The 22622-nt window shown below is 34.0% G+C and overlaps 2 protein-coding genes across 2 annotated transcripts; one reads left to right on the plus strand and one right to left on the minus strand.

Annotated features, from left to right (window-relative positions):
- The first annotated feature begins 455 nt into the window (after positions 1-455).
- On the plus strand, positions 456-8601 carry LOC139896121 (ubiquitin C-terminal hydrolase 12-like). Its single transcript, XM_071878706.1, has 32 exons — positions 456-616; positions 895-1012; positions 1202-1334; positions 1429-1586; positions 1669-1934; positions 1998-2216; positions 2297-2405; positions 2498-2613; positions 2782-2880; positions 3071-3180; positions 3334-3408; positions 3513-3591; positions 3667-3813; positions 3897-3977; positions 4094-4213; positions 4438-4560; positions 4973-5050; positions 5145-5233; positions 5474-5582; positions 5690-5758; positions 5854-5964; positions 6086-6141; positions 6246-6423; positions 6603-6704; positions 6779-6850; positions 6947-7012; positions 7171-7236; positions 7311-7397; positions 7505-7621; positions 7741-7815; positions 7907-7993; positions 8152-8601. The coding sequence occupies exons 1-32, from the start codon at positions 587-589 to the stop codon at positions 8191-8193; spliced, it is 3387 nt and encodes a 1128-aa protein (XP_071734807.1). The 5' UTR covers positions 456-586; the 3' UTR covers positions 8194-8601.
- Positions 8602-9005: 404 nt separating this feature from the next.
- LOC139896122 (probable glutamate carboxypeptidase AMP1) lies at positions 9006-13942 on the minus strand. Its single transcript, XM_071878707.1, has 10 exons — positions 12923-13942; positions 12152-12394; positions 11816-11968; positions 11585-11650; positions 11303-11390; positions 10970-11053; positions 10779-10867; positions 9971-10084; positions 9694-9828; positions 9006-9459 (listed from the first exon to the last, which is right to left on the minus strand). Exons 1-10 carry the CDS (start codon positions 13889-13891, stop codon positions 9286-9288), a joined length of 2115 nt encoding a protein of 704 aa, XP_071734808.1. The 5' UTR covers positions 13892-13942; the 3' UTR covers positions 9006-9285.
- Positions 13943-22622: the final 8680 nt, after the last annotated feature.

Consider the following 22622-nt stretch of genomic DNA (forward strand, 5'->3'; position numbering starts at 1 on the left):
GATTGGAAAACCTCTAAGACCACTCTTAACCATGACGTAGTGTCATCCTAGGACGAACTGCCACATCAACGTCACATCAGCACTTTCTTCTCATCACTAACCAAAGACTAACTGCTAATAACATGACATATCCATCACATACTTTATCACACTTAATTTACAACAAAAAAACTTAATTTACAACAAAAAATGCATATACTCCGTGATGAAAAATGTCATGCAACGGCGAAATGCGAGACGGATATACTAATGGCGGCCATGAACAGAGTGTTAGTATTGGTGTGCTAACCACGGGCTCAAGCACGGGTCCATTCACTGACCTATACGACCACTCTAATATCTTTCTTTAAAAACCATCACCGGGTTTCTGTCTCGCTTCTGTTCAAGGTTACAAATATTACCCCCAGAATATTACAAACTTCCAAAACTCACCCTTGCACTATTCCCCCTTCGCATCGATGTTCAGGACACTGCCTTTCTAGTTCCGCACAGAGTTTTAGGGCGCATCAGTCGCCATTGTTCTCTCGCGCTCTCATCAGGTTTTTTTTTTTTCGCTCTACAAATTATCGTTGATCGAACGGTCATCATGACTATCGTCACTCCACAGCCACTCGATGTACGTCTCTCTACCTTTTTATTACCAGTATATGCATAAATACATACATATCTATACTTATTCCTTCAATTTTTAGGTTGTGATCGTGCTAGGGTTTTGTGATTGACAAAATTAGTGTGTGAATGTAGTTCAATTGGCATTTTTGAGTTTGAATTTAGTTTTTTTATTTTTTTCGATGTGTGGAGCCTGAACTAGGGTTTTGATTGGACGGAAGTTAGGATAGCTGATTAACTGTTTAGTTACCTTTTTCGATTTTATTTTTTGTTTTGATTTGACAGCAAGAGGATGAGGAGATGCTCGTGCCGCATACGGAGTTACCGGAAGGTCCTCAACCGGTGCAAGGTCCTGTTGCTTTTGATGGCACTCCGCCAATTGAAATGCCTCAGCCTATGGAAGGTTCTTGATCTGTTTACTTAAGTTATATACATATAATACATATACACATACATATACATATACATATGTATGAACATATATACAACGTATTAGTGTTGATTGATTAGTTCATTTTGAAAATTTATATACGACTATGCTTTGTGTAAATTGGTTATCTAAGTTTTGATCAAATTAATTTGGATGCATTAGTTGTGGGCGCAGCAGAGAATCAAGCGGTCGAGGAACCTCAGGCGTCTAGGTTTACATGGACTATTGAGAATTTCTCTCGCCAGACCAGCAAAAAGTTATATTCTGATGTCTTCGTTGTCGGTGGATATAAGTGGTAAAGATAGATGTATTTGTATGCTTTGCTTGTGCGTTTATGTGACTTTCGTTTTCAATTTTATGATTTTAAATCTGGTCTACAATTTTGGCAGGCGTGTGCTTATATTTCCAAAGGGAAACAACGTGGATCATTTGTCCATGTACTTAGATGTAGCCGATTCTTCATCCTTGCCTTATGGTTGGAGTAGATATGCACAATTCAGTTTGGCTGTTGTTAATCAAGTACACAATAAATTCACTGTTAAGAAAGGTATGTATTATGCATGTATTGTTAATCAAGTGCACAATTTCGCTTTGTTACATGCCAACCCGTAGTTGTATGTTATTTGCAGACACACAACATCAGTTCCATGCAAGGGAGAGTGATTGGGGATTCACATCTTTCATGGCTCTTAGTGATTTATATGACCCCGGTAGAGGGTTTATTATGAACGATACATGCATTATTGAAGCTGAGGTTGCTGTACGAAAAGTGATCGACTATTGGACATATGACTCAAAGAAGGAAACTGGTTATGTTGGTCTTAAGAACCAAGGGGCAACATGTTACATGAATTCTCTCCTTCAAACCTTGTACCATATCCCTTACTTTAGAAAGGTACGTGCTGTTATTTCTGTTATTACTACTTAGAAAATGTCTAATTTGACCTTCCATTATCAGGCTGTCTACCATATGCCAACAACAGAAAATGATATGCCCTCTGGGAGTATTCCTTTGGCTCTTCAGAGCTTATTTTATAAGCTCCAGTACAATGACACCAGTGTTGCGACAAAAGAACTTACAAAATCTTTCGGATGGGACTCGTACGATTCTTTCATGCAACATGATGTCCAAGAACTAAACAGGGTCTTGTGTGAGAAACTTGAAGACAAGATGAAGGTGACCTCTTTTCTTTCTTCTTGAAAGCCTCAGACTTTGCTATTCATGTTTGTCCTGACTTCTGTTTGTTGCTGGTTCAGGGAACAGTTGTGGAAGGGACAATACAGAAGTTGTTTGAAGGACACAATATGAATTACATTGAATGCGTTGAAGTGGACTTCAAATCAACTAGAAAAGAATCATTTTATGGTATTAATTATTATGCGTTAAGTGGTTGGAATTCATTATTTGGGCGTCTATAATTAGTGACCCTGTTAATCATATCATAATGTTTGTATCAGATCTTCAACTTGATGTCAAAGGCTGTCGGGATGTTTATGCTTCTTTTGACAAATATGTTGAAGTGGAACGCCTTGAGGGTGACAATAAATACCATGCTGAAGCGCATGGGTTACAGGTTGAATATTGGACATGACAATAATATATTTTTTACAGTTCATGAGATTTTTCTAGGGTTTTAAGTACATTGTTTCGGCATATTATTGAACCAGCTCGTGTGCTTCCTTTTGAGATATTCTTCCATAAATTCTTTCGGGGTGAAAATTTAGTGTTTCTTTCTGTGCAGGATGCTAAGAAGGGTGTGTTGTTTATCGATTTCCCGCCCGTTCTTCAACTTCAACTAAAGCGTTTTGAATACGATTTCACTAGGGATACTATGGTAAAGGTAAGTGTTGAGAAACTTCTATATTTTGAAGTGCCTATAGTTCTTTTGTGATCTACCATATACAAATATTAGTTAACACATCCACTATTATTTTATGGTTTGATTCCTTCCATTCTTGAGGGGTTCTTAAAGTATTCACGTGCGCTATTTTAGCACTTTCCACATGAACCTGTTCTGATCCAATATGCAGATAAATGATCGTTATGAATTTCCGCTGGAGCTTGACCTTGACAGGGATAATGGCAAATATCTGTCCCCTGATGCTGATAAGAGTGTTCGGAATCTTTATACGCTTCACAGGTATCAACTTATGCTTATTTGTATCTTTATGCTAAAAACATAACAAGCTTCTTCATTTTTGAAGGAGTTTACAGAGATCTGTTTAAATCTTATTCTTGTGAGATGAAGATTCCCGTGTGTTTACCTCTTTCCTTACGCTTTTCTTCTTTACAGTGTATTGGTTCATAGTGGTGGTGTGCATGGTGGACATTATTATGCATTCATAAGGCCAACTCTGTCAGATCAGTGGTTAGTTCTGTATACTTATAAGCATACGCCTTCAGTAATCTACTTGTTTTTTTTGCTATTTAGCCTCCATCATTGTGTGATCGATGTACTATCTTTACAACCAGGTTCAAGTTTGATGATGAACGAGTTACAAAAGAAGATATGAAGAGGGCATTAGAAGAGCAATATGGTGGTGAGGAAGAGGTAATGCATTGCTTTGTTTAGTGTGTATATATCTGTAGCTACACATTTATTCACTTGTTTTATGCCTTTTAACAGCTACCTCAGACAAATCCTGGCTACAATAATGCTCCGTTCAAATTTACAAAATACTCAAATGCCTATATGCTTGTCTACATACGCGAAAGCGACAAAGAGAAGATTATCTGTGACGTCGATGAGAAAGATATTGCAGAACATCTTAGGGTAAACAGGCTTCTGTGTAATTTAGTTTTACTTTTCTGGCTGCTTTTCAGAAAATACTTGACCTTATATTTATTCTTCTCCAGCTAAGGTTGAAGAAAGAACAAGAAGAAAAGGAAGACAAGAGGAAATATAAAGCACAGGCTCATCTCTACACTATTATCAAGGTAATAGTCTAATAGATGATTATTGTAGTAGACGTATCACGTCAAATATTTGTTATTTATCCTCTATAAACTTAAGATATTCTTACGTATTACTGATAATAGTTACTCATTGGTAGGTTGCTCGTGATGAAGACCTGATTGAACAGATAGGTAAAGATATATATTTTGATCTTGTTGACCATGACAAAGTTCGTAGCTTCCGTATACAGAAGCAAACACCGTTTAATCTTTTCAAGGTACTGGTTATTTGATTGTTTGGGGATCTGTTGATTATGCTTAATGTATTTCATTGTTGAGTCGTAGTTTCCAACTTTTTACTTTTCTTTTAATATTATATCGTGCTTCACATAAGCATACTCGTTTGTTCATGCAATATTGAAAAACTTGTCAGAACTAGAGCGTATTTTGCTAACCAATTCTATCTTATGTGCCTCTGGCTTACTAATTCTAATTGCTGCAGGAGGAGGTTGCCAAAGAATTTGGTGTGCCTGTTCAATTTCAGAGGTTCTGGATATGGGCAAAGAGGCAGAATCACACATACCGTCCCAATCGGCCTTTAACTGCTCAGGAGGAAACACAATCGGTACAATACCTCTACTTGTAAACACATTGCTTTGTTGTATACATGGACTGCAAAATTACAATCTAGTATGCACTGAACAAAAAAGCGCAGTGTTTCATGATAGCTATGTATGTGAAAGATTAATCTGTAATATATATTTGAATATGTAGGATGAATAAGTTTCTTTAACTTTGCCTTTAGTCAGATAATGCTTCTCCAGTTGGCTTTTGTATCACTGTAATATGTATATGTATACTACTATGCTCTGATCATAATCTACAATTTTCTGCTATCTTGGTTCATTATATAGTTGGTGCTATTGCAAAATGCTTATTTTCATTCTGACTTTGTTGCTCTTATATTGGAAATAGCACAACTCAAAGTGTTTGTCACATAAGTTATTGTAACCAATTGGCAACCATGTGGAGTGCAGGTTGGACAACTGAGGGATTTTTCCAATAAGGCTCAGAATGCTGAACTGAAACTGTTTTTGGAGATCGAGATCGGACCGGTAATATTGTCTTGCCACTTTGAATTCACATTTGCTTGAATCTATCCTTTACCTTCTATAATTTTGCTCTACCAAAATTATGTCTTGGTCTCAGGATTTGCAACCCCTTCCGCCACCTGTCAAAAGCAAAGAAGATATACTTCTCTTCTTTAAGCTTTATGATCCTGAGAAGGAAGAACTTAGGTATTTTCCAGATGTGAATTTATTCTATATATTATCTTGTATGGATCTGTGACTTGTTACTTTAAGATCTTCGCTTCGAAGTTTACACAAATGCAGATCCTACATATGCACAATTGCACATAGAGATCTTGATATACTTTATTGACGGGCTGATCATCTAATTATAGTTGTAACTTTGATGCTTTCTAACAATATGTTTCAGTGGGTTCTTGTAAACTATATCTTTTCTTCGTTGTCCAGATTTCTAGGTAGGTTTTTTGTGAAGAGTTCTAGTAAACCAACTGAAATCATATCAAAATTAAATCAGAGAGCTGGTTTCAGTCCAGATGAAGAAATTGAACTCTATGAGGTATGTTACCTCATGCTGTTGTGTTGCCTTACCTGCAGTATCAATATTCAGTGTGCAAATAATATTTTATGAAAATTTATGAATTAGTCTCATCCATTAATGATCAGGAAATAAAATTTGAGCCATGTGTTATGTGTGAACGTCTTGAGAAGAGAAGTTCATTTAGAGCTAGCCAGGTACCATTCTCAACTCTTTTATAATAAAAAACTGTATGCCGTGGTGCGAAATGGTGTTTACATCTTAAGAATTTTATTTTATTTTTTCTTGTAAGATCGAAGACGGAGACATTATATGCTTTCAGAAAACCCCTCAGGCCAAGGCCGATGACAAGTACCGTTATCCGGACGTCCCTTCATATCTTGAATATGTGAAGAATCGTCAGGTGTGTTGCACATTGTAATTCATATTATCCTAAAATTTCATTTCTTAGTATTTAACAAACCTATATCTAACCTTGTAGATACAAGCCTTACTTATTTTTCATTTTGATATGCCCTTTATAGATAGTTCATTTTCGATCTCTGGATAGACCTAAGGATGATGATTTCTGTCTCGAATTGTGAGTTCATCTACATCCTTAGTTATGAACCTTGTACTAGGTTATTCTTCAGTAAATATGGCACTGTTATTTTTGACTAAATAATAATTAAAATGAATGGACAGGTCAAAGTTGCATACATATGATGATGTGGTGGAGAAAGTTGCTGCAAAACTTAATCTGGACGATCCATCAAAAATCAGACTTACTTGTCACAACTGCTATTCTCAACAACCCAAACCTCACCCTGTTAAGTATCGGGTTCCAGAGCATCTACTAGACATGCTGGTTCATTACAATCAGGTTCTTATTTATTTTTCCTACATTGATCATACGCTTTTCACCTAGTGTTTATTATTGTTAAAACAATATCTGAAATGTCTCCAGTTTTGTAACCGGTTCTCTCTCTCTCTTTTTTTTTTTTTTTTTTTTTTTTTTTTTTTTTTTTTTTTTTTTTTTTTTTTTTTCCTGTTGGGGTGCAGGTTTCTGATATTTTGTATTACGAAGTGTTAGACATCCCTCTACCAGAATTACAATGTCTAAAAACTCTGAAGGTTGCTTTTCACCATGCTAACAAGGAAGAGGTATGTTTCTTTGTTTTGTTAATATGCTCTCTGAATATCGATTGGGTTATTAATTATGTTGCTATATGTTGCAGCCTGCAATTCACAATATTAGGTTGCCTAAGCAAAGCACTGTTGGAGACGTTCTTAAAGTAATAAAGGATAAGGTATTCTTTAGATAGTATATCTATCATTAAGTTGCTGTTAGGGATATATTTCATATTATGTCACCATTAATGAACTTTTTATTGTCTTTTTGTCAGGTTGAATTATCTCATCCAGATGCTGAACTTAGATTGCTTGAAGTATTCTATCACAAGATCTACAAGGTATCACATCTGATAATTTCTGTTGGTTTTAGATTTTCAAATCCACTTTTCAGTAGAATGCTCAATTACTTTGGACGTTTTACTTTATTTTGGCGTGGCCAAAATAGTCAACAGCTTGACTTAATGACAATTTTCTTGAATTGTTCCTGTTCTTGCAGATCTTTCCGCTGGCTGAAAAAATTGAGAATATAAATGATCAATACTGGACATTACGTGCTGAGGAAGTGAGTTTGCCTCTGTGTTTTTTTGTATATTTTCTTGAATGTGCTTAGTGTTCACAATTGTTTCTTTATTTTAGATACCCGAAGAAGAGAAGAACCTGGGACCCCAGGATCGTTTGATTCATGTTTACCATTTCACAAAAGAGGCTGCACAGAACCAGATGGTACATAATAAGATTTTTTTTTTTTTTTTTTATTATCAAGCTTACTTTTTTAGAGTGTGTCACCATGTTTCTGTCTGTCAAGTCACACGGTCTTTTCCCATTTGCAGCAAGTGCAAAACTTCGGGGAGCCTTTCTTTTTGATAATCCACGAAAATGAAACTTTAGCAGATGTTAAAGTACGGATTCAAAGGAAACTGGAAGTTCCCGATGAGGAATTTTCTAAGGTAATTCTGTCAAAAATGCTTTTATGACCTGAGAATTAGTAGAGTGTACATACATTGCTTATTCGGAATCGGTTACGTTAAACCATTGTGATTTTTAACTTGCACCTTCATTTCACCAGTGGAAGTTCGCCTTTTTATCTCTGGGACGTCCAGAGTATCTACAAGATTCAGATGTTGTATCAAGCCGTTTTCAGGTTCTTACTCGAACTTTTATAATTGATACTTGCACATACATTGATAAGTTGACATCAACGGATTGACACGTGTTTTGGTTGTGGTTTGTAGAGAAGAGATGTTTATGGTGCCTGGGAGCAGTACCTTGGGTTGGAACATTCGGACACCACCCCTAAACGGTCCATCACAGCAAATCAGGTAAATTGTATTCTCCTTTAATTGTCCATTAATTTGATTCACGTTGAATGAAATGAATTTTGATGTGGCCTTTTTATATCAAAGTTCTTTTGTTTGAATTTCGGGAATTGGGCCACGGGGTGATCTAATGCACTTTTTACATTGTTTGAAATCTGCAGAACCGTCACACGTTTGAAAAGCCAGTCAAAATATACAACTAGAAGAGAAGTGTGAATGATGTGAAAATTGGGGGCAGCTGTTTTTGTTAATCAAAAGAACATTTTGTGTGGATTAGTTCCATTGTTGGTTTTGTTGGTTGGTGGTATTCTTTATGGACTTTTGGGTCAGGGAATCTAAACGTGACATGCTTCACTTTTGATACTAGTAAGGTGGACCTCGGTCCTCTATATAGTCTGCCAGTTTTTGTGGTTCCCTGTGTAATTTAGCAGTACATAAAGAGGTAGGTTTTGTGGCATGAGTGTATGAGCTATAATCTGGGAGTGCCTATTTCTTATCTTTGTGGGGCATGGATAGGAATGTGTAGAATGGTCCGAGACATGAATTTTGTGTAAAAAGTTACAATCGTACTGCTCTCTATTAACATCTATTTTACAGGACCTTATAGTTTACAGTTTAGTGTATCATTACATCCCCCATGTCGTTGTAGCAATAGGGCCGAATCTAGGGTGTGGAAGTGGTGCGATCACACAATTGAGTGGTAAAATGTTGTGATTAAGTACCGTTGTTTGGGAAAATTATTTGTTAGAAAAGGTTGAGTTGACCAGCCTTGAAGAGAGGGTGATGAACAACACATACTCCTTCAAACATGCAATCGAGATAACCGCCTAGACAGGCTACACAAATCCTCTCGTTTTCAGATATTTTAGTACAAATCCTTTTTAAAAGATAAAAAAAATAGTATAAGATCATTATTATTAGTTCTTGATTTGACAATGCCTACTCATTATCCAAAATCGCAACCTGCATTCTTCTTGGCACTAGATATCAACAAAATAAAACATAATCTTTCTTTCTCCCGACATGATTTGTGTACATCATCCTGTAAATATATATTAGTACCATTTTATAAGTTGGACAATCTTAACAATTTACTCTGATGAAAGCTATTTGTTAACGAGCAAAACTGCAACTTAGGTTATTTCTATGTTTGGTACAGATCATTTCTCAAAACAAAATTGCACTCGGCTAGCATACCCTATGCATTACAAACTGGAGGGCGAACGCTAAAAATCATGTTAGAGATATACACAATGCTCTGGTAGTCCAACTGCATGATTAAGTAATGTGTAATATTAGGTTAATTCGCCCTTCAAAGCACTTGCAGCCCTTTGAATTCCTCTAGCAACCCTCCATATTTCATGTTGAATTAGCGCCTGCTTTTCGTGTTTTGATCCTGTTGACTGGTAGATAGCATCCACAACTCCTGGAAAGAATCCCACTTTACTCTCGCTAGCCGGTCCATATACCTACAACACATAACTTGCACGGTAAGTGTACATATAACCATTCCAAGATAGTCTAGTGGTTGGGGTGAGTCGTGATATCGTCACAAGAGCATATCTTTGGGTGGCCAGGAAAAAAAGGTTAAATAATTCATGAAATAACCCGGTTAGGCCTCATACATCAGAGTACATGCATGTAATATTGTAGTAGATATATGATTGTATGTTAGTATGTATATAGGAAAAAAGAGCCCATACAAGATGCTTGAACCATTGCCTTCCTTGGATCCCGTCAGAATCCAAGAAGCCTCTTTCGGCAAACATTAACCGATCATTCAACATGCGCCTCTTCAATACTGAAAAACTGTCTCTGGTTTTTTCATCCCTCATTTTCTGCAAAATGAATAGAAAAGGTTCCATCAACTTCACACATTAAGGAACACATCAAATTTGTTGCGCAAGTAGTCATAAAGTACCTAAGAAAACGTTCACTGAAATCAGTCTAGACAAAAATAAATTATTAAAGAAAATGGACCTTCATTTCAACTTCAACTAGTGTAGCTGCATCTACAAGTTCTCGAATGGCAGATGTTATTGGATGCAAAACGACATCCCCTTCCAGCAACTTATATAATGAACTTGAATGGTTCTACATAATCAACAAATATATACCAGTCACATCGAAATTATTCATTGTGAATAGGTTAACGCTTTGGTGAACAATAAGATAAGTAAAACGTTGGATATGTTAGAAATCGAGGGTATGAATTGATATTCTGATTGGTTCTTGAATCGTGATACACTTTCTCAAATAAGTATTTCAACCCTAGAAGCCTCGGGTATCACGAAAACCTAATTGGGATAAGGATAAGACAAGAACGTGATTCGATTATAGGCAAGAACAATACGAATCTAAAGTATTAGAGAGGATGCATATTTTGTGTGTTTGAATGAATAGCAAGTTAAATAATTTCTGGAGGGAGAACCAGTTTTAATTCGGTTAATAAACCAAAGGGTGTAACCCTTCATTTTGGCGGGGAAAATCTTTAACCGAAAAGGGACTTTTGGCGGAAAAATCCGTTGGCAGGCAACATTTTGACCCCGCGAGGGGCTGCTTCCTTAAACCAGGGGCGATGCCCCTTGGACCCCGCAAGAGGGTGCGTCCCCTTGACCCCGCTATTTTCGCGATAGTATCTAATCAACTCTTATAGGAGTGCATAACATTCTCCAAAATCTGTTGTTAAGTATAACTAGATAATTGTTGCTTTTCAAGTAAATACTAATTACCTAAAATGATTGTTAGATGACACTAAAATCACCAACAATATAATCATGAGATGTACCTGCAACTGAGCTGCGTATGAAAGATAATTGAAAGGTAGGATAGGATCGTCGGCCAAGTGAAGTGCAAGTAGTCCCCATACATCGGAAACTAAGGTAACAAATGACACAAAATGATACCACTAAAGTTACATAATAATGACAATATAAATTTGACTTTAATAATTTAAAGATAAATCCAGGGAAAGCTAACCAGCCACATGACGATGGAAAAATGGATCTCCATACTTGACCATCCAGTCATACGAGTCAAAAGCAGTGTGATAAACCGGGAAGTCTAGAAATGATCATAGGATTTACACAACAATTAGCAAGTTGTATGTTATTGTGTATCAAATTCAGATAACTAGAAATGGTAATTGTAAAAATTTGGTCCACAAGAGATGTCATTTTTTCAATATTGAAGAGCAATTCATAATAAATGGTTAAAAATAGAAATCACTCTCAACCGCTTAGTTTAAAAATAATTTTACATTTGAGGCCATTATAGACATTTTACATGTAGTCCATATAAGGAAAAATGCACCTTTGCCATAGTAAAGATCAATAGAAGGAACCCCGGCATGATGCAAAAATGGAGAATAATCAGAAAATACATCACTAAGTCTCTGAATCTGCAACTCCAAACAGAAGAATATCATTATGTGATTTAAACTCGACATTTAACATTTTTTTTTTAATATTAAAATATTAATACGAAAACACAGACAAAGAAAAGACGTTATGTGATATTATTAAGAGTTAAGAGTTCTTCTAAAGAATTACAATTAGTCCATTAATTTTCTTAGTAATGATGCTTTGAACATACCACAGCGCCTTCACTAGTACTCCAGGTCTCAAAGAGTGTTGAATCTTTATAATAAGGATCTGTAACCTGGTATATAATAATAAAAAGATCGGTGTCAAATTTCAGCACGGTAATTAACCTTTATCCTGAATAAACAGTGAGTTGACGTGACACTTAACCTGATAGATGTGTTTGACTATTAGTATTAATCAGATGATCAAAATGCCCTTTGATTAATTTATTTTATTATACCTGCTTAGTAACCTCGACTAGAATATCATCTAGCTGTGGTGTCGTAGAAGCAAAAAACCCAGGCCCTTGAACCGCACAATCCACATTGACATACGCCACGGCCTTTGATCCCAAATTTACAAGATTTTGCTCAACCCATTCAGTAGATCCAATCTGAAACGTAAAAAAGACATAAAAATCAATAAAATAAAAAAAAAAAAAAAAAACATCATCAGTAGCTAAGGGCATCATGTGTACAAGTATTTGTGAACATTTTGTAGTGGCGATCGATGAATTCTAATTCGAGAAATTTTATTTTTCAAATATTGTTAGCAGTTAAGAAAAAACATTACCTACCATCCCAAATTCTTCTGCATCCCAACTGCCAAAAATGATTGTTCTTTGAGGATTCCACCCCATGCGCATCATCAGCGAATACCTACGTGCAATGTCAATAAGTGCAGCGGTCCCACTATTTGGGTCAACTGCTCCATAGGTCCATGCATCCCTGTGGTTGCCAAGTACCACAAATCGGTCGGGCTCTTCTGATCCCTTTATTACAGCAAAAACATTTTGAATCGTTACCTCCTTATTCTCCCCCTACAAGTTATCACACAAATTCATCAAACTTCCAAAACAAAATTGCACAAGTCATAACTGCTACTTGCAATGTATTCAGTTACTTAGTTCATGGGTTCGAATCCATGAAGTTAAAAAAACTAATCCGTCTCGTGGCCACGAAGGTTCACCCGCAATGACTTCGGGCTGCCCGCAAAGCGGGTAGTCGCCAAAAGATTAGTTGGCTCGCAAAACGGGTCAGAAAACCAGGTATACCCGAAAAAAAAGAATCACCCCTAAATTGGACCTAATTCCAAATGCATCCTTAATCCTAAAAATCAGTACAAGAGGACAACATATATGCTGCTAACAACATATAACTTATGTGCTGGGACAACATTTTAAAAAGTTTCATAAAATTCACAAATGCAGGGCTGCAAGTTTTCCATTTATGTGATACTACTACTTAAGAACAAAATCAGCATTCAACAAATTATATGTGAAAGTGAAAGAACAACAAGAATAAGTACTATTCATGTGGTCCAACTAAATCAAAAGCACAAAATAAACCTGATATGTAAAATTCAAGAAAGTTGGTCCAGGACCAACTCTATCAAATTTCATATGAAAGTCACCATCTTTCCATAATTTGGGCATCCTGGACCCTTCAAGTGACCCCAATATCCTCCCCGCCGTCTCATCCGAAACGGGCATCGACGGCACCCCTGGAAACCTCTTCAAAACCCCATCATCCTCCACCCCCAATTTCTCAAAATCTCGACCCGCTGACGCCCACCCAGGTGTCCGCGGGTCCCCCACACCGTCCAAAACTGTCCCTCTTTCCACCCCATCACCATTAAAGCTTCTTGCTTTATCCTTAATTTCAGTAAACATGACCACCGCCGCCACCCCTTTCTCCTCCGCCTTCACCACCGCTGCATTTCTTGACATCCCACCTCCTCTTCTCACTACAGCAATACAACCCTTAAGGTCAACACCAGCAGCCGCCAGCTCACGATAGTCCTCTTCCCTACCGTAGTTAACGTACACCGCCTTACCGTACGCCGTCCCCGACGGCGAGTAAGCATGGTAGGGTTTCACCACTTCCGAGTCAACTCCAGATTCAATCAACGGCAGTGAAACCTCTCCGGCGCCACCAAAATGCGCTGTGAGAGATGAATGAAGGTGGTATGATAACAGAACGGTGTAATTGTTGATATGGGTTTGTAGATTGAAAGATTCGAATTGGGATTTGACGTAATCGGCGGCAGCAGACGACGGCGGTGTGCCGGCGACGTGGGGGTGGAGAGTGAGGTGGTGGAGATAATTTGAAATTGTGTAATTTGATGAAGATTCGAGGAAAGTGGATGTAAATAGTGGGTGGTTGAGGGCGGTTGACGGCGGTGGTGAGTGGTGGTGGTGGTGGAGGGTGTAGAGAGATACAATGCAGAAAGTAAAAATGAAGAAGAGAGTGCATGAAGGGGAGGTAGTAACGGTGGATGATGATTTTGGGAGTGAGGTGGAGAAAGATTGGGCCATTTGATCGTTACGGTGGATGTGCGACGGTTTGCGGTGGTGGAAACGGTGTTGCGAGTGAGAAAAGAGTGTGGAGACACTAGAATGTAAGTATAGATATATAGGTATTCTAGTATCTAATAAAGTTTTGGAGGGGTGATGTGTCCTTTTGTGGGTCCCATTGTTGATATGCATAAAATGACTCCACTTTATGTCATTTGTATAGTAGTTGTATTATAAAAATGGGAGGTGATTCGTACACCAACTCTATTTTACCATACACCACTAAATAATTTTTTTTGACATTTTTACCCTTCCTTTTGTTCACCACCAACTCTCCTTAACTTCTCAAAGGAAGGGTAAAATTGTCTAAATATTGTTTTGGTGGTGTATGGCAAAAAGAAGGTGGTGTACGGATCAACTCCCTATAAAAATTACTCGTTACTCCTTACAATTATAGAATTTATTATTATTTTATATATTTATATACACAATATAAAATATAAAATAATACTCCCTCATCCCACTACAAGTGTCAACATTTTCAATTTTGAGATGTCCCATTTTAAGTGTTCATTTTGTATTTCAACCAATAAAAAGAGGTTATCCTAGAGAAAGAAAATATATGATTGGTGAAGAATGAAGTTACTGAAATTTTCTAAAAATGTGTAAAAAAGAAAGTGAACACGTATAATGAGACGGAGTAACTACTTCATTATACAGGGTAAATATTTAGTGTAGGGTGACATATATTTTCTATCAAAAAAAGAAGAATGTTAAAGAATCAAAAAAAAAAAAAAAAAAACATATCACCTGAGTTCCATTCCATGTGAGTTTGATTCTAATACAAAACTTTAACATTCTTCTTTTTTTGATAGAAAATATATGTCACCCTACACTAAATATTTACCCTGTAAACATATTATTAACACATGATCTAGGGCGTTACATGAGCTGTTACATTGACAAATATGTATATGTTTGACAAATACTACAAGCGTTCAAACATGAACTTGGAAGTGCACTATACCGTAAGACAAACCATAGTACAACACTACTCGGGAGAACCCCAATACAACAATAACACGAACCAGAAGCTGATGCTTCCTTGAAGTAACCGCCATCTAAATCACTGAATCCAGAAAAAAGTCCTCATCTGAACTGAAGTCAGCATCAGCAAACAACAATTCACGAGCCCACTCACCAAGCCGCATCATCCCCAGACACATAACATTGAACCCAATTTCGCACGCCGGGCAACCCAGAACAACCCCTCGAGACCGCATCAACCAGAAACCCGAATCATAACCCCGTTGGCCAGCACAACCAAACACACCTAGCAAACAGCTCGGAAATCCTAACCTGTCAAAACCCTACCATACGGATGATCGGGCACCAACCGAGAAAACTACTTCAGGAGACCAATCTATGGATTCTGTTAATACAATACTCAGTAATATTTAAACGAGTAGGTATCTATTGACTTTTATTGTTATAATACAAAAAATGAAGTATGTGTTATGTAGTTTTTTATTGGTCTTGACTGAGTCTCTAAATCTTTCATATACATTTTGACGTAATATTATTATACAACTCAACAAAATACTCCGTAGTTGTTTTTTAGTTTAGACGTTATTATTATTATTATTATTATTATTATTATTATTATTATTATTATTATTATTATTATTATTATTATTATTATTATTATTATTATTATTATATAAAAAATCAATAAATATGTGTTTTTTTTTAGAAAGATACTAAACATAGTTATGTGTTTTGAATTTAGTATTTTTTTTTTTTTAATTTTTCCTTTAAATCATTTTGTGTGTGTTATATAATACGAATTACTTGATAAATGTTATGCCGGTAAAAGTATATTTATAAAACAATTCATTAATATAAGTTTTGTTGAATAATATTTAATACTCCGTATAAACAAAGATATTTAAAGTCAAGCTTCGGGAAAAAATATGAGTAAAAAGTAGTTTATTATTTATTTTTATAGTATTTACGCTTTGTTTCCGAGTAAGAAAAGAACATGAGAGAAAATGATTGAAAATTAAGGAAATGAAATTGTTACAATTAAGAATGAAAGTGTGACGATTGCTCCAAATCTATATGGACGAACACGTCATTCATCGATTTCATTGCGAGGTTTTGACCTCTATGTGATACGTTTTGTAACATTGCATTCGTTTGTAAAGGTATTTCATAAATGAATATATAAATTCCAAGTTTTTAACATCTGATGATTTCTACGTATAGATAATCACCATTTAAATGGTTTACAATAATACATCTGTTGACAATACAGTCAAAATAAGGTACATGGTGAATGCAAGTTTCTTGTATATAGCATGTATGACTCCAAGCACATATCTTGTATCACGTATAAGCAAACAGCGGAAGACTTCTAGAAACCTGAGAATAAACATGCTTCAAGTGTCAACACAAAGGTTGGTGAGTTCATAGTTTTAATACTACACATAATCCGTATATCAATGTGGATTACAAAAGTTCAGTTGTTTCATTCAAAACGTTTATCAATATGTTTTAAATAAAAGGTGGACCACAAGATTTCAGTTGTTTCATCCGAAACGTTTATCAATCGGTTCTACAAAGTTGAGCACCCTGGTAACTAAACTTTAACGTTTATATAATTTGTACCCTTTGTATAATCATCTTAATAATACACGCAAACCAACGTGTACGCTTCTCAAATAGCATACGTCCGTTAAAAGGCTAGTGCTCTAGCTCGGACGGGGATGTCAAGCCCTATGGATCCATATACTACTACTCGCGCCCACCAGTTCTTATAACTGGTAGTTACTAGTTACCAAAGCTAAGGGATTTTCGGTTCAAACTCAGTGTAGAATTTAGTATGTACTTGTATCCATTGTGTTTAAAATAAAGTGCATGTATTCTCAGCCCAAAAATATAGATTGCAAAAGCAATTAAAAAGGGAGCAAATGAAACTCACAGTTTAATATTGATATACAATATTGCAGGAAAGCACGTAGACGCATCGGAGATGATAAACACGAGGTTTGATTTACAAAAATACCCCCGAACATTACCCATAATTTCCTTGGCAATAACCCATATTTTCCTTAGCTCTTTCCAGCTCGAAAACATATTTTGAAATCATTTGGACATTACCTCGTCGTAGTATTTTATGTGTAATACTAATAATACAAATACTACTAATAATAATAAGATTAATAATAATAATAATAATAATAATAATAATAATAATAATAATAATAATAATAATAATAATAATAATAATACGGAGTAAAAATAAAATGAAAAAAAAAGAATGGAACCAGTCGATCTTTTATAGGTGTCTCCTGAATTCAGACCCCATGCGATCGCATGGGTTCTGTGCCTATATGACATGCGATCGCATGGCTGCTCCTGCCAGCTCACATTTGTTTTGTAATTTAGTTCGTCGACATAATTAAATATTAATATAATATATAATTTAAATAATTAATTATATATTATATTAAATTCACGTGCATAGTTGACTTGTAATTTTTGTTCCGATAAGTCGTACGTCATCACTCGACTTATGTCCCGGTTCCGGTTTTTCGAATGTCCTTTCGTACGCTGAGAAAACTTGCATTTTACGTTTCGTGACACGTACCTTTGTCAAAATATAGCCTTAAGTTATCCATAAACTATACCACTCATAGTATATCTTAAACTTTCGAGTATTTTGGTCATTTACTTCTATAAATCATCGTCTCGTTATTTGTTAAAAATACATTTTAAAATAGTGTTTTACTGCAGCAAAGTTACTCAATTTTTAATGTAGCAAATAGTGATTTTCGAAAACACTGTAGCATTTTGGGTACTGTAGCAATTTGAAAATACTGTAGCAAATTAGTGTTTTACTGGTTCATCTTAACCGTTTTAGTTAACTTATCTAAATATCAATTGAATCAATAATCGAATGTTACTATCTTTTACTAAATAACTTGAAATCATATATATTCAAATAGATATATAAACCAATAAGTTTAATGTACGGTATCATGCAATTAAAACTTTGTTACATTTTCAAGTTATAGCATATGTATCTATTTACATATAATTGTTCGCGAATCATTGAGAACAATCGAAGGGTAATTGAATAGTTCAAAATTTTGAGATTCAACTTTATAGGCTTTGCTTATCGTGTCAAAATCATTAATCATTTAAGATTAAGTTTAAATTTAGTCGAAATTTCCAGATCATCACAGAAAGATTAAAAGGAAAATTAACTAAACATTTTCTCCCATCATCTTCTTTTCTCCAATCTCAGAAACATTATTTCTTTTTTGCTTCTTTCCGTTTACTTTCCATTCACACTAAAATTAAACTCAGTGTTAACATTCACTCCAAAATTCAAAATTGCAATTTATCATTAGAACTGCGAGAAGCATTCATACAGAGTAATATTTAACTCTTAATAACCCTGACCATTCTTAAACCTACATTCAGACTTGGTCATAACATACAATATATTATTTCTAGTCTAACATAGTTATTATGGTTGTGACGTTTAAATTTTGATTTACATTATATATAATTTAGGAATTTTGTAAACATAATCATAATGGCTATACTTATATTTAAGAAAACAATTACCGTTGACAAAAAAAAAAAGGGATGATTCTCACACACACTTTTTTGATCCTCACACACCAATTGAGTATTATTAGAAGAGTAAAAAGTTAAAATAGGTGTGTGAGGATCAAAAAAGTGTGTGTGAGAATCATCCAAAAAAAAAAAAAGTATAGCCCCTGTTGTAACTCTTAAAGTTTAATGATATTGTAACTCTTAAGGCTATATTTAAAAAATTCCTTAATTTAAGAACACAATTGTTTGTAAAGCCCCTGTTGTAAAGAAAAAAAAAAACTAACCTAGTCCAAAAGATTTTTCTGGCTTGAGAAATCGTTGTAGTTTACATTGCATGGAAGTCCTAATCACTAACAACATTAGAAAATCCCATCACATAGAGTCATGTGACATGCACGTGAGGGTATTTTTGTGAATTACATTTTCTCTTGCAACTTTCACTTACCGACTCCACCTTCGTCCCTCTCACCTGCTACTTTACGGTTTCATAATCACAAAATCATGACTCAAGTTCCTACAAAATCAAAATCAACCTAAAAAATAATATGACTCATGTTAATAAGATAAATAAACAAAACTAGCCTGAAGAAAAGGATGAGAAAATGACCATGGTAGCTTTTGCCGTAATTAATAACGGCGGTCTACAGTTCACCGGAATCCTGTTTTTAGATCTCATGTAAATTACAATTGAATCGTTCGATATTTTAGGGTTCTATAAAGAGTTGCAGATTATTCCACTCAAGAGAGACGAAAAATATAAGGGAAGTTTCTGGAAATGACAATTTCACCTTAGTGTGCTTGGCACACGATGAAATTTAACGATAATGGATAACGTTGTTAGTAATTTAGACTTCCCATGCATATATTGTATATTATGAGGGCTCCCATGTAAAAACAAAAATAACTTTAGACTTGAGTAGCTTTTTGAACATGGCACGGTACTCCTGACACAATTTGTCTAATTTAAATGACAAAAAATTACAATATAAAAATAGATTGAAGTCATAATGTAGTGAGAGAAAAAGAGCGAGAGCACCTTGGTTGGGTGGGGGAATGGATGCTCATTCTTGTCTTTTTATGATTAGGGAGAACAAATGAAAGTATAATAAAATACTCCGTTTTAATTATATAGTCAAGTATCTCTTTTGCGATGTTACAAATTAATTTTTCATTTTCATAAAAAAAATAATGTGATAAAGTATTTTTTTATCTCTACTTTATACATTACTCTATATGTTTAAATGACATAGACTAAATGAATAGTAACACTCATAATTTTCACAAATTCACCTCGAACTTTTTATATTTTCACAATTCAACCCCGTCCTTTATAATACTTAACTTTATAACTTTTACAAACTTACCACAAAGTGTTTAAATGACATAGACTAAATGAATAGTAACACTCATAATTTTCACAAATTCACCTCGAACTTTTTATATTTTCACAATTCAACCCGGTCCTTTATAATACTTAACTTTATAACTTTTACAAACTTACCACAAAGTTTTCACATTTTATAATTTAATCATTAAACTTTTCATTCATTATAAATCAACCACATAATTTTTACTAACTAACAACTATTTATTATTATTATTATTATTATTATTATTATTATTATTATTAAATCAACCACATAATGTTTCACTTTATTATTGTTTAACTTTTTTTCCATATTATAAATTAACTACGTAACTTGTATATATATATATATATATATATATATATATATATATATATATATATATATATATATATATATATATATATATATATATATATATATATATATATATATAAGACAAAGGCTTTATGAATAACTCTTCCCCATGTTTTAATCGTTTGTACGTCGAGCAAAAAGTTGTACCCACAATGACACCACACTAAACATTGACAACCATTATAAACTTTAGGGCGTCAAATGTAAATTCCTAAGGTAAAAAATGTAAAATCCATATAGGTCTAAAGTTAAACTTCAAGGGCCAAATCGTAACTTCTTTATTTTCCATAAAACTCCCCAACAAATTCATCTAAAATTTTAACCGCCTTTAAATTTTCGTACGACTCGAGATAGGTTTAACCGACATAACCGTTAAACACGAAATAATTTTACAAACCAAACACAACAAATTATATCCGAAACGGAGTCCCGACGCGAAGCGAGGGCTCCTCCACTAGTTTAAGACAAAAAAATGGATAAAAAGTAATAGGTGAGACTGGAAAGTTAACAAAAAAGTACATATGTGTCGGTTATTTTATCTTAAACTGTACGTTTTTTGTCCGGGAGCAATAGATTTTTGACGGATGAAGTATTATTCTATCTCCGCTCAAATCTATTATTCTCGAACAAAAAATGCATAGTTATAAAATATATTTGTCACATATATTTTTTTAAAAAACTTTTTAGTCTTGCTCATTACTTTTTACATATCTTTTTATGTTACATATATAAATTAGAGATATGAAAGAACTTTATCACATTATTATTTTTTATTTATAGAAGTGGACAATTAATTTGGTAGTGGACAATATAAAAGGTACACTTTAGATTAATATTATAAGTTTTAGTATCTAATACTTTTTTTCTTTTTCTTTTATCAAATATCTAAATCTGAAATTATTTTAATTTTTTTATTCTTTATTTAATTGGAATTTTAAAAGAAATTGCTTCGTGTTAACTGACTTCTTATTTGTTTCAAGTAGAGCATCAAATTGAATTGTAATATAACTTATTTATTAATTATATAATCATTAACTATTATCTACTAATATAAGTATTTTGCTAACAACAACCCTTAAAATTGACATTAACACGCTTCAAATTATTGTATGTTTCGATAACCACCAATTAGAATATGATTGATAATCGTCATCTACAATTATTTAATGCATGTTAATGATAATTATAAAGGACGATCGTTAGCAAAATCCTTAATGTAAATATAATTAGGGTTGTGTGGCCTTCCTAGCAAATCAAAGAACTATTTTCATTTAAAACAATGGGAAATTACTTGTCAAAAAGCAAATAAAAAAACTATTTTCATTTAAAAAAATGGAAAATTACTAAAAACTTTTGTATACAAAACTATAAAATTTACGACTATTCACAAAAATATAATATAATAATCATTAAACATTATTAATTAATGTAATATACTCGGGACTAGAGTGTTGTGTAGTTTTGTTTTCTTTTTATTTGGTTAGTTTTTTCGGATTATGTATGCGTAGGTGGTTGTCCTTTGTCCTTTTTGACATTGTTCGTTTTAGTTGATTTTTTTTTTGTTTTCGGTTAGACTCATTTTGAGTTAGCTTTGATTGTGAAGCAACTTTTAGAAAGCCTTCCTTTTGTTGCGTTTATTTTGTATCGATTAGCGTCTTTCAATTTTTGATGAAGTTTTATTGTTTTTAATTGTTTTCGTTGTTTTAGAAAAATAGAAAGGTAACATTACGTAACAATTTAAACTTGCCTATTCTTAAAACTAAACAAAGGGCAACATTATCTTAAGGTCAATGTCAACATAATTTATAGTGTCCATATTCGGTCCACCAGACAAATTGGTAGGCCCAAATCTTGTCGATATTACTCGATATCTATATGTTTGTCTTTCATTTTTATATGTACATTGATAAATTCAACATCATTTTTACTTCATTCATCATAATTGTTCATTAATAAATTGTACAATATAACATGTTAAAGCATAATTTATGGTGGATGAAGTAAAAACGATTGTGAATATATATATATATATTTTTTTTTTGAAAGACAAGGTAAAATATATTAACTAGAAAAAGGATACAAAAGAAGCCTTAACCATACAATAACTAGGTCGAGGCGAAAAAGCATACGAGCTACAAAAAACAAGGGTGATGTGACCACCCGAAAATTTCCGACCAAATTTAAACTTAATCTTTATATGTTTCCGACACGATAAGCAAAGTCTGTAATATTGATTCTCAAAATTTTTGAACTAATGTTATATATTCAGTTAACCTTTGACCATTGACCGACGATTCACGAACATCTATTTGTAAATATATATATATATATATATATATATATATATATATATATATATATATATATATATATACAATAAGTTAGAATATTAATTATTA

Source organism: Rutidosis leptorrhynchoides, chromosome 3, assembly GCF_046630445.1.
Source record: "Rutidosis leptorrhynchoides isolate AG116_Rl617_1_P2 chromosome 3, CSIRO_AGI_Rlap_v1, whole genome shotgun sequence".
Classification (NCBI taxonomy): domain Eukaryota; kingdom Viridiplantae; phylum Streptophyta; class Magnoliopsida; order Asterales; family Asteraceae; genus Rutidosis; species Rutidosis leptorrhynchoides.

Coding starts and splice junctions, on each gene's coding strand:
- LOC139896121 (XM_071878706.1), top strand. CDS start 587: ATGACTATCGTCACTCCACAGCCACTCGAT. Junction 5,051..5,144: donor TGGAGATCGAGATCGGACCG/GTAATATTGTCT, acceptor TCTTGGTCTCAG/GATTTGCAACCCCTTCCGCC. Junction 7,398..7,504: donor AGGCTGCACAGAACCAGATG/GTACATAATAAG, acceptor TCCCATTTGCAG/CAAGTGCAAAACTTCGGGGA.
- LOC139896122 (XM_071878707.1), bottom strand. CDS start 13,891: ATGGCCCAATCTTTCTCCACCTCACTCCCAAAATCATCATCCACCGTT. Junction 11,969..12,151: donor ATGCAGAAGAATTTGGGATG/GTAGGTAATGTT, acceptor TTTACGTTTCAG/ATTGGATCTACTGAATGGGT. Junction 10,868..10,969: donor TTTCCATCGTCATGTGGCTG/GTTAGCTTTCCC, acceptor TTGTTACCTTAG/TTTCCGATGTATGGGGACTA.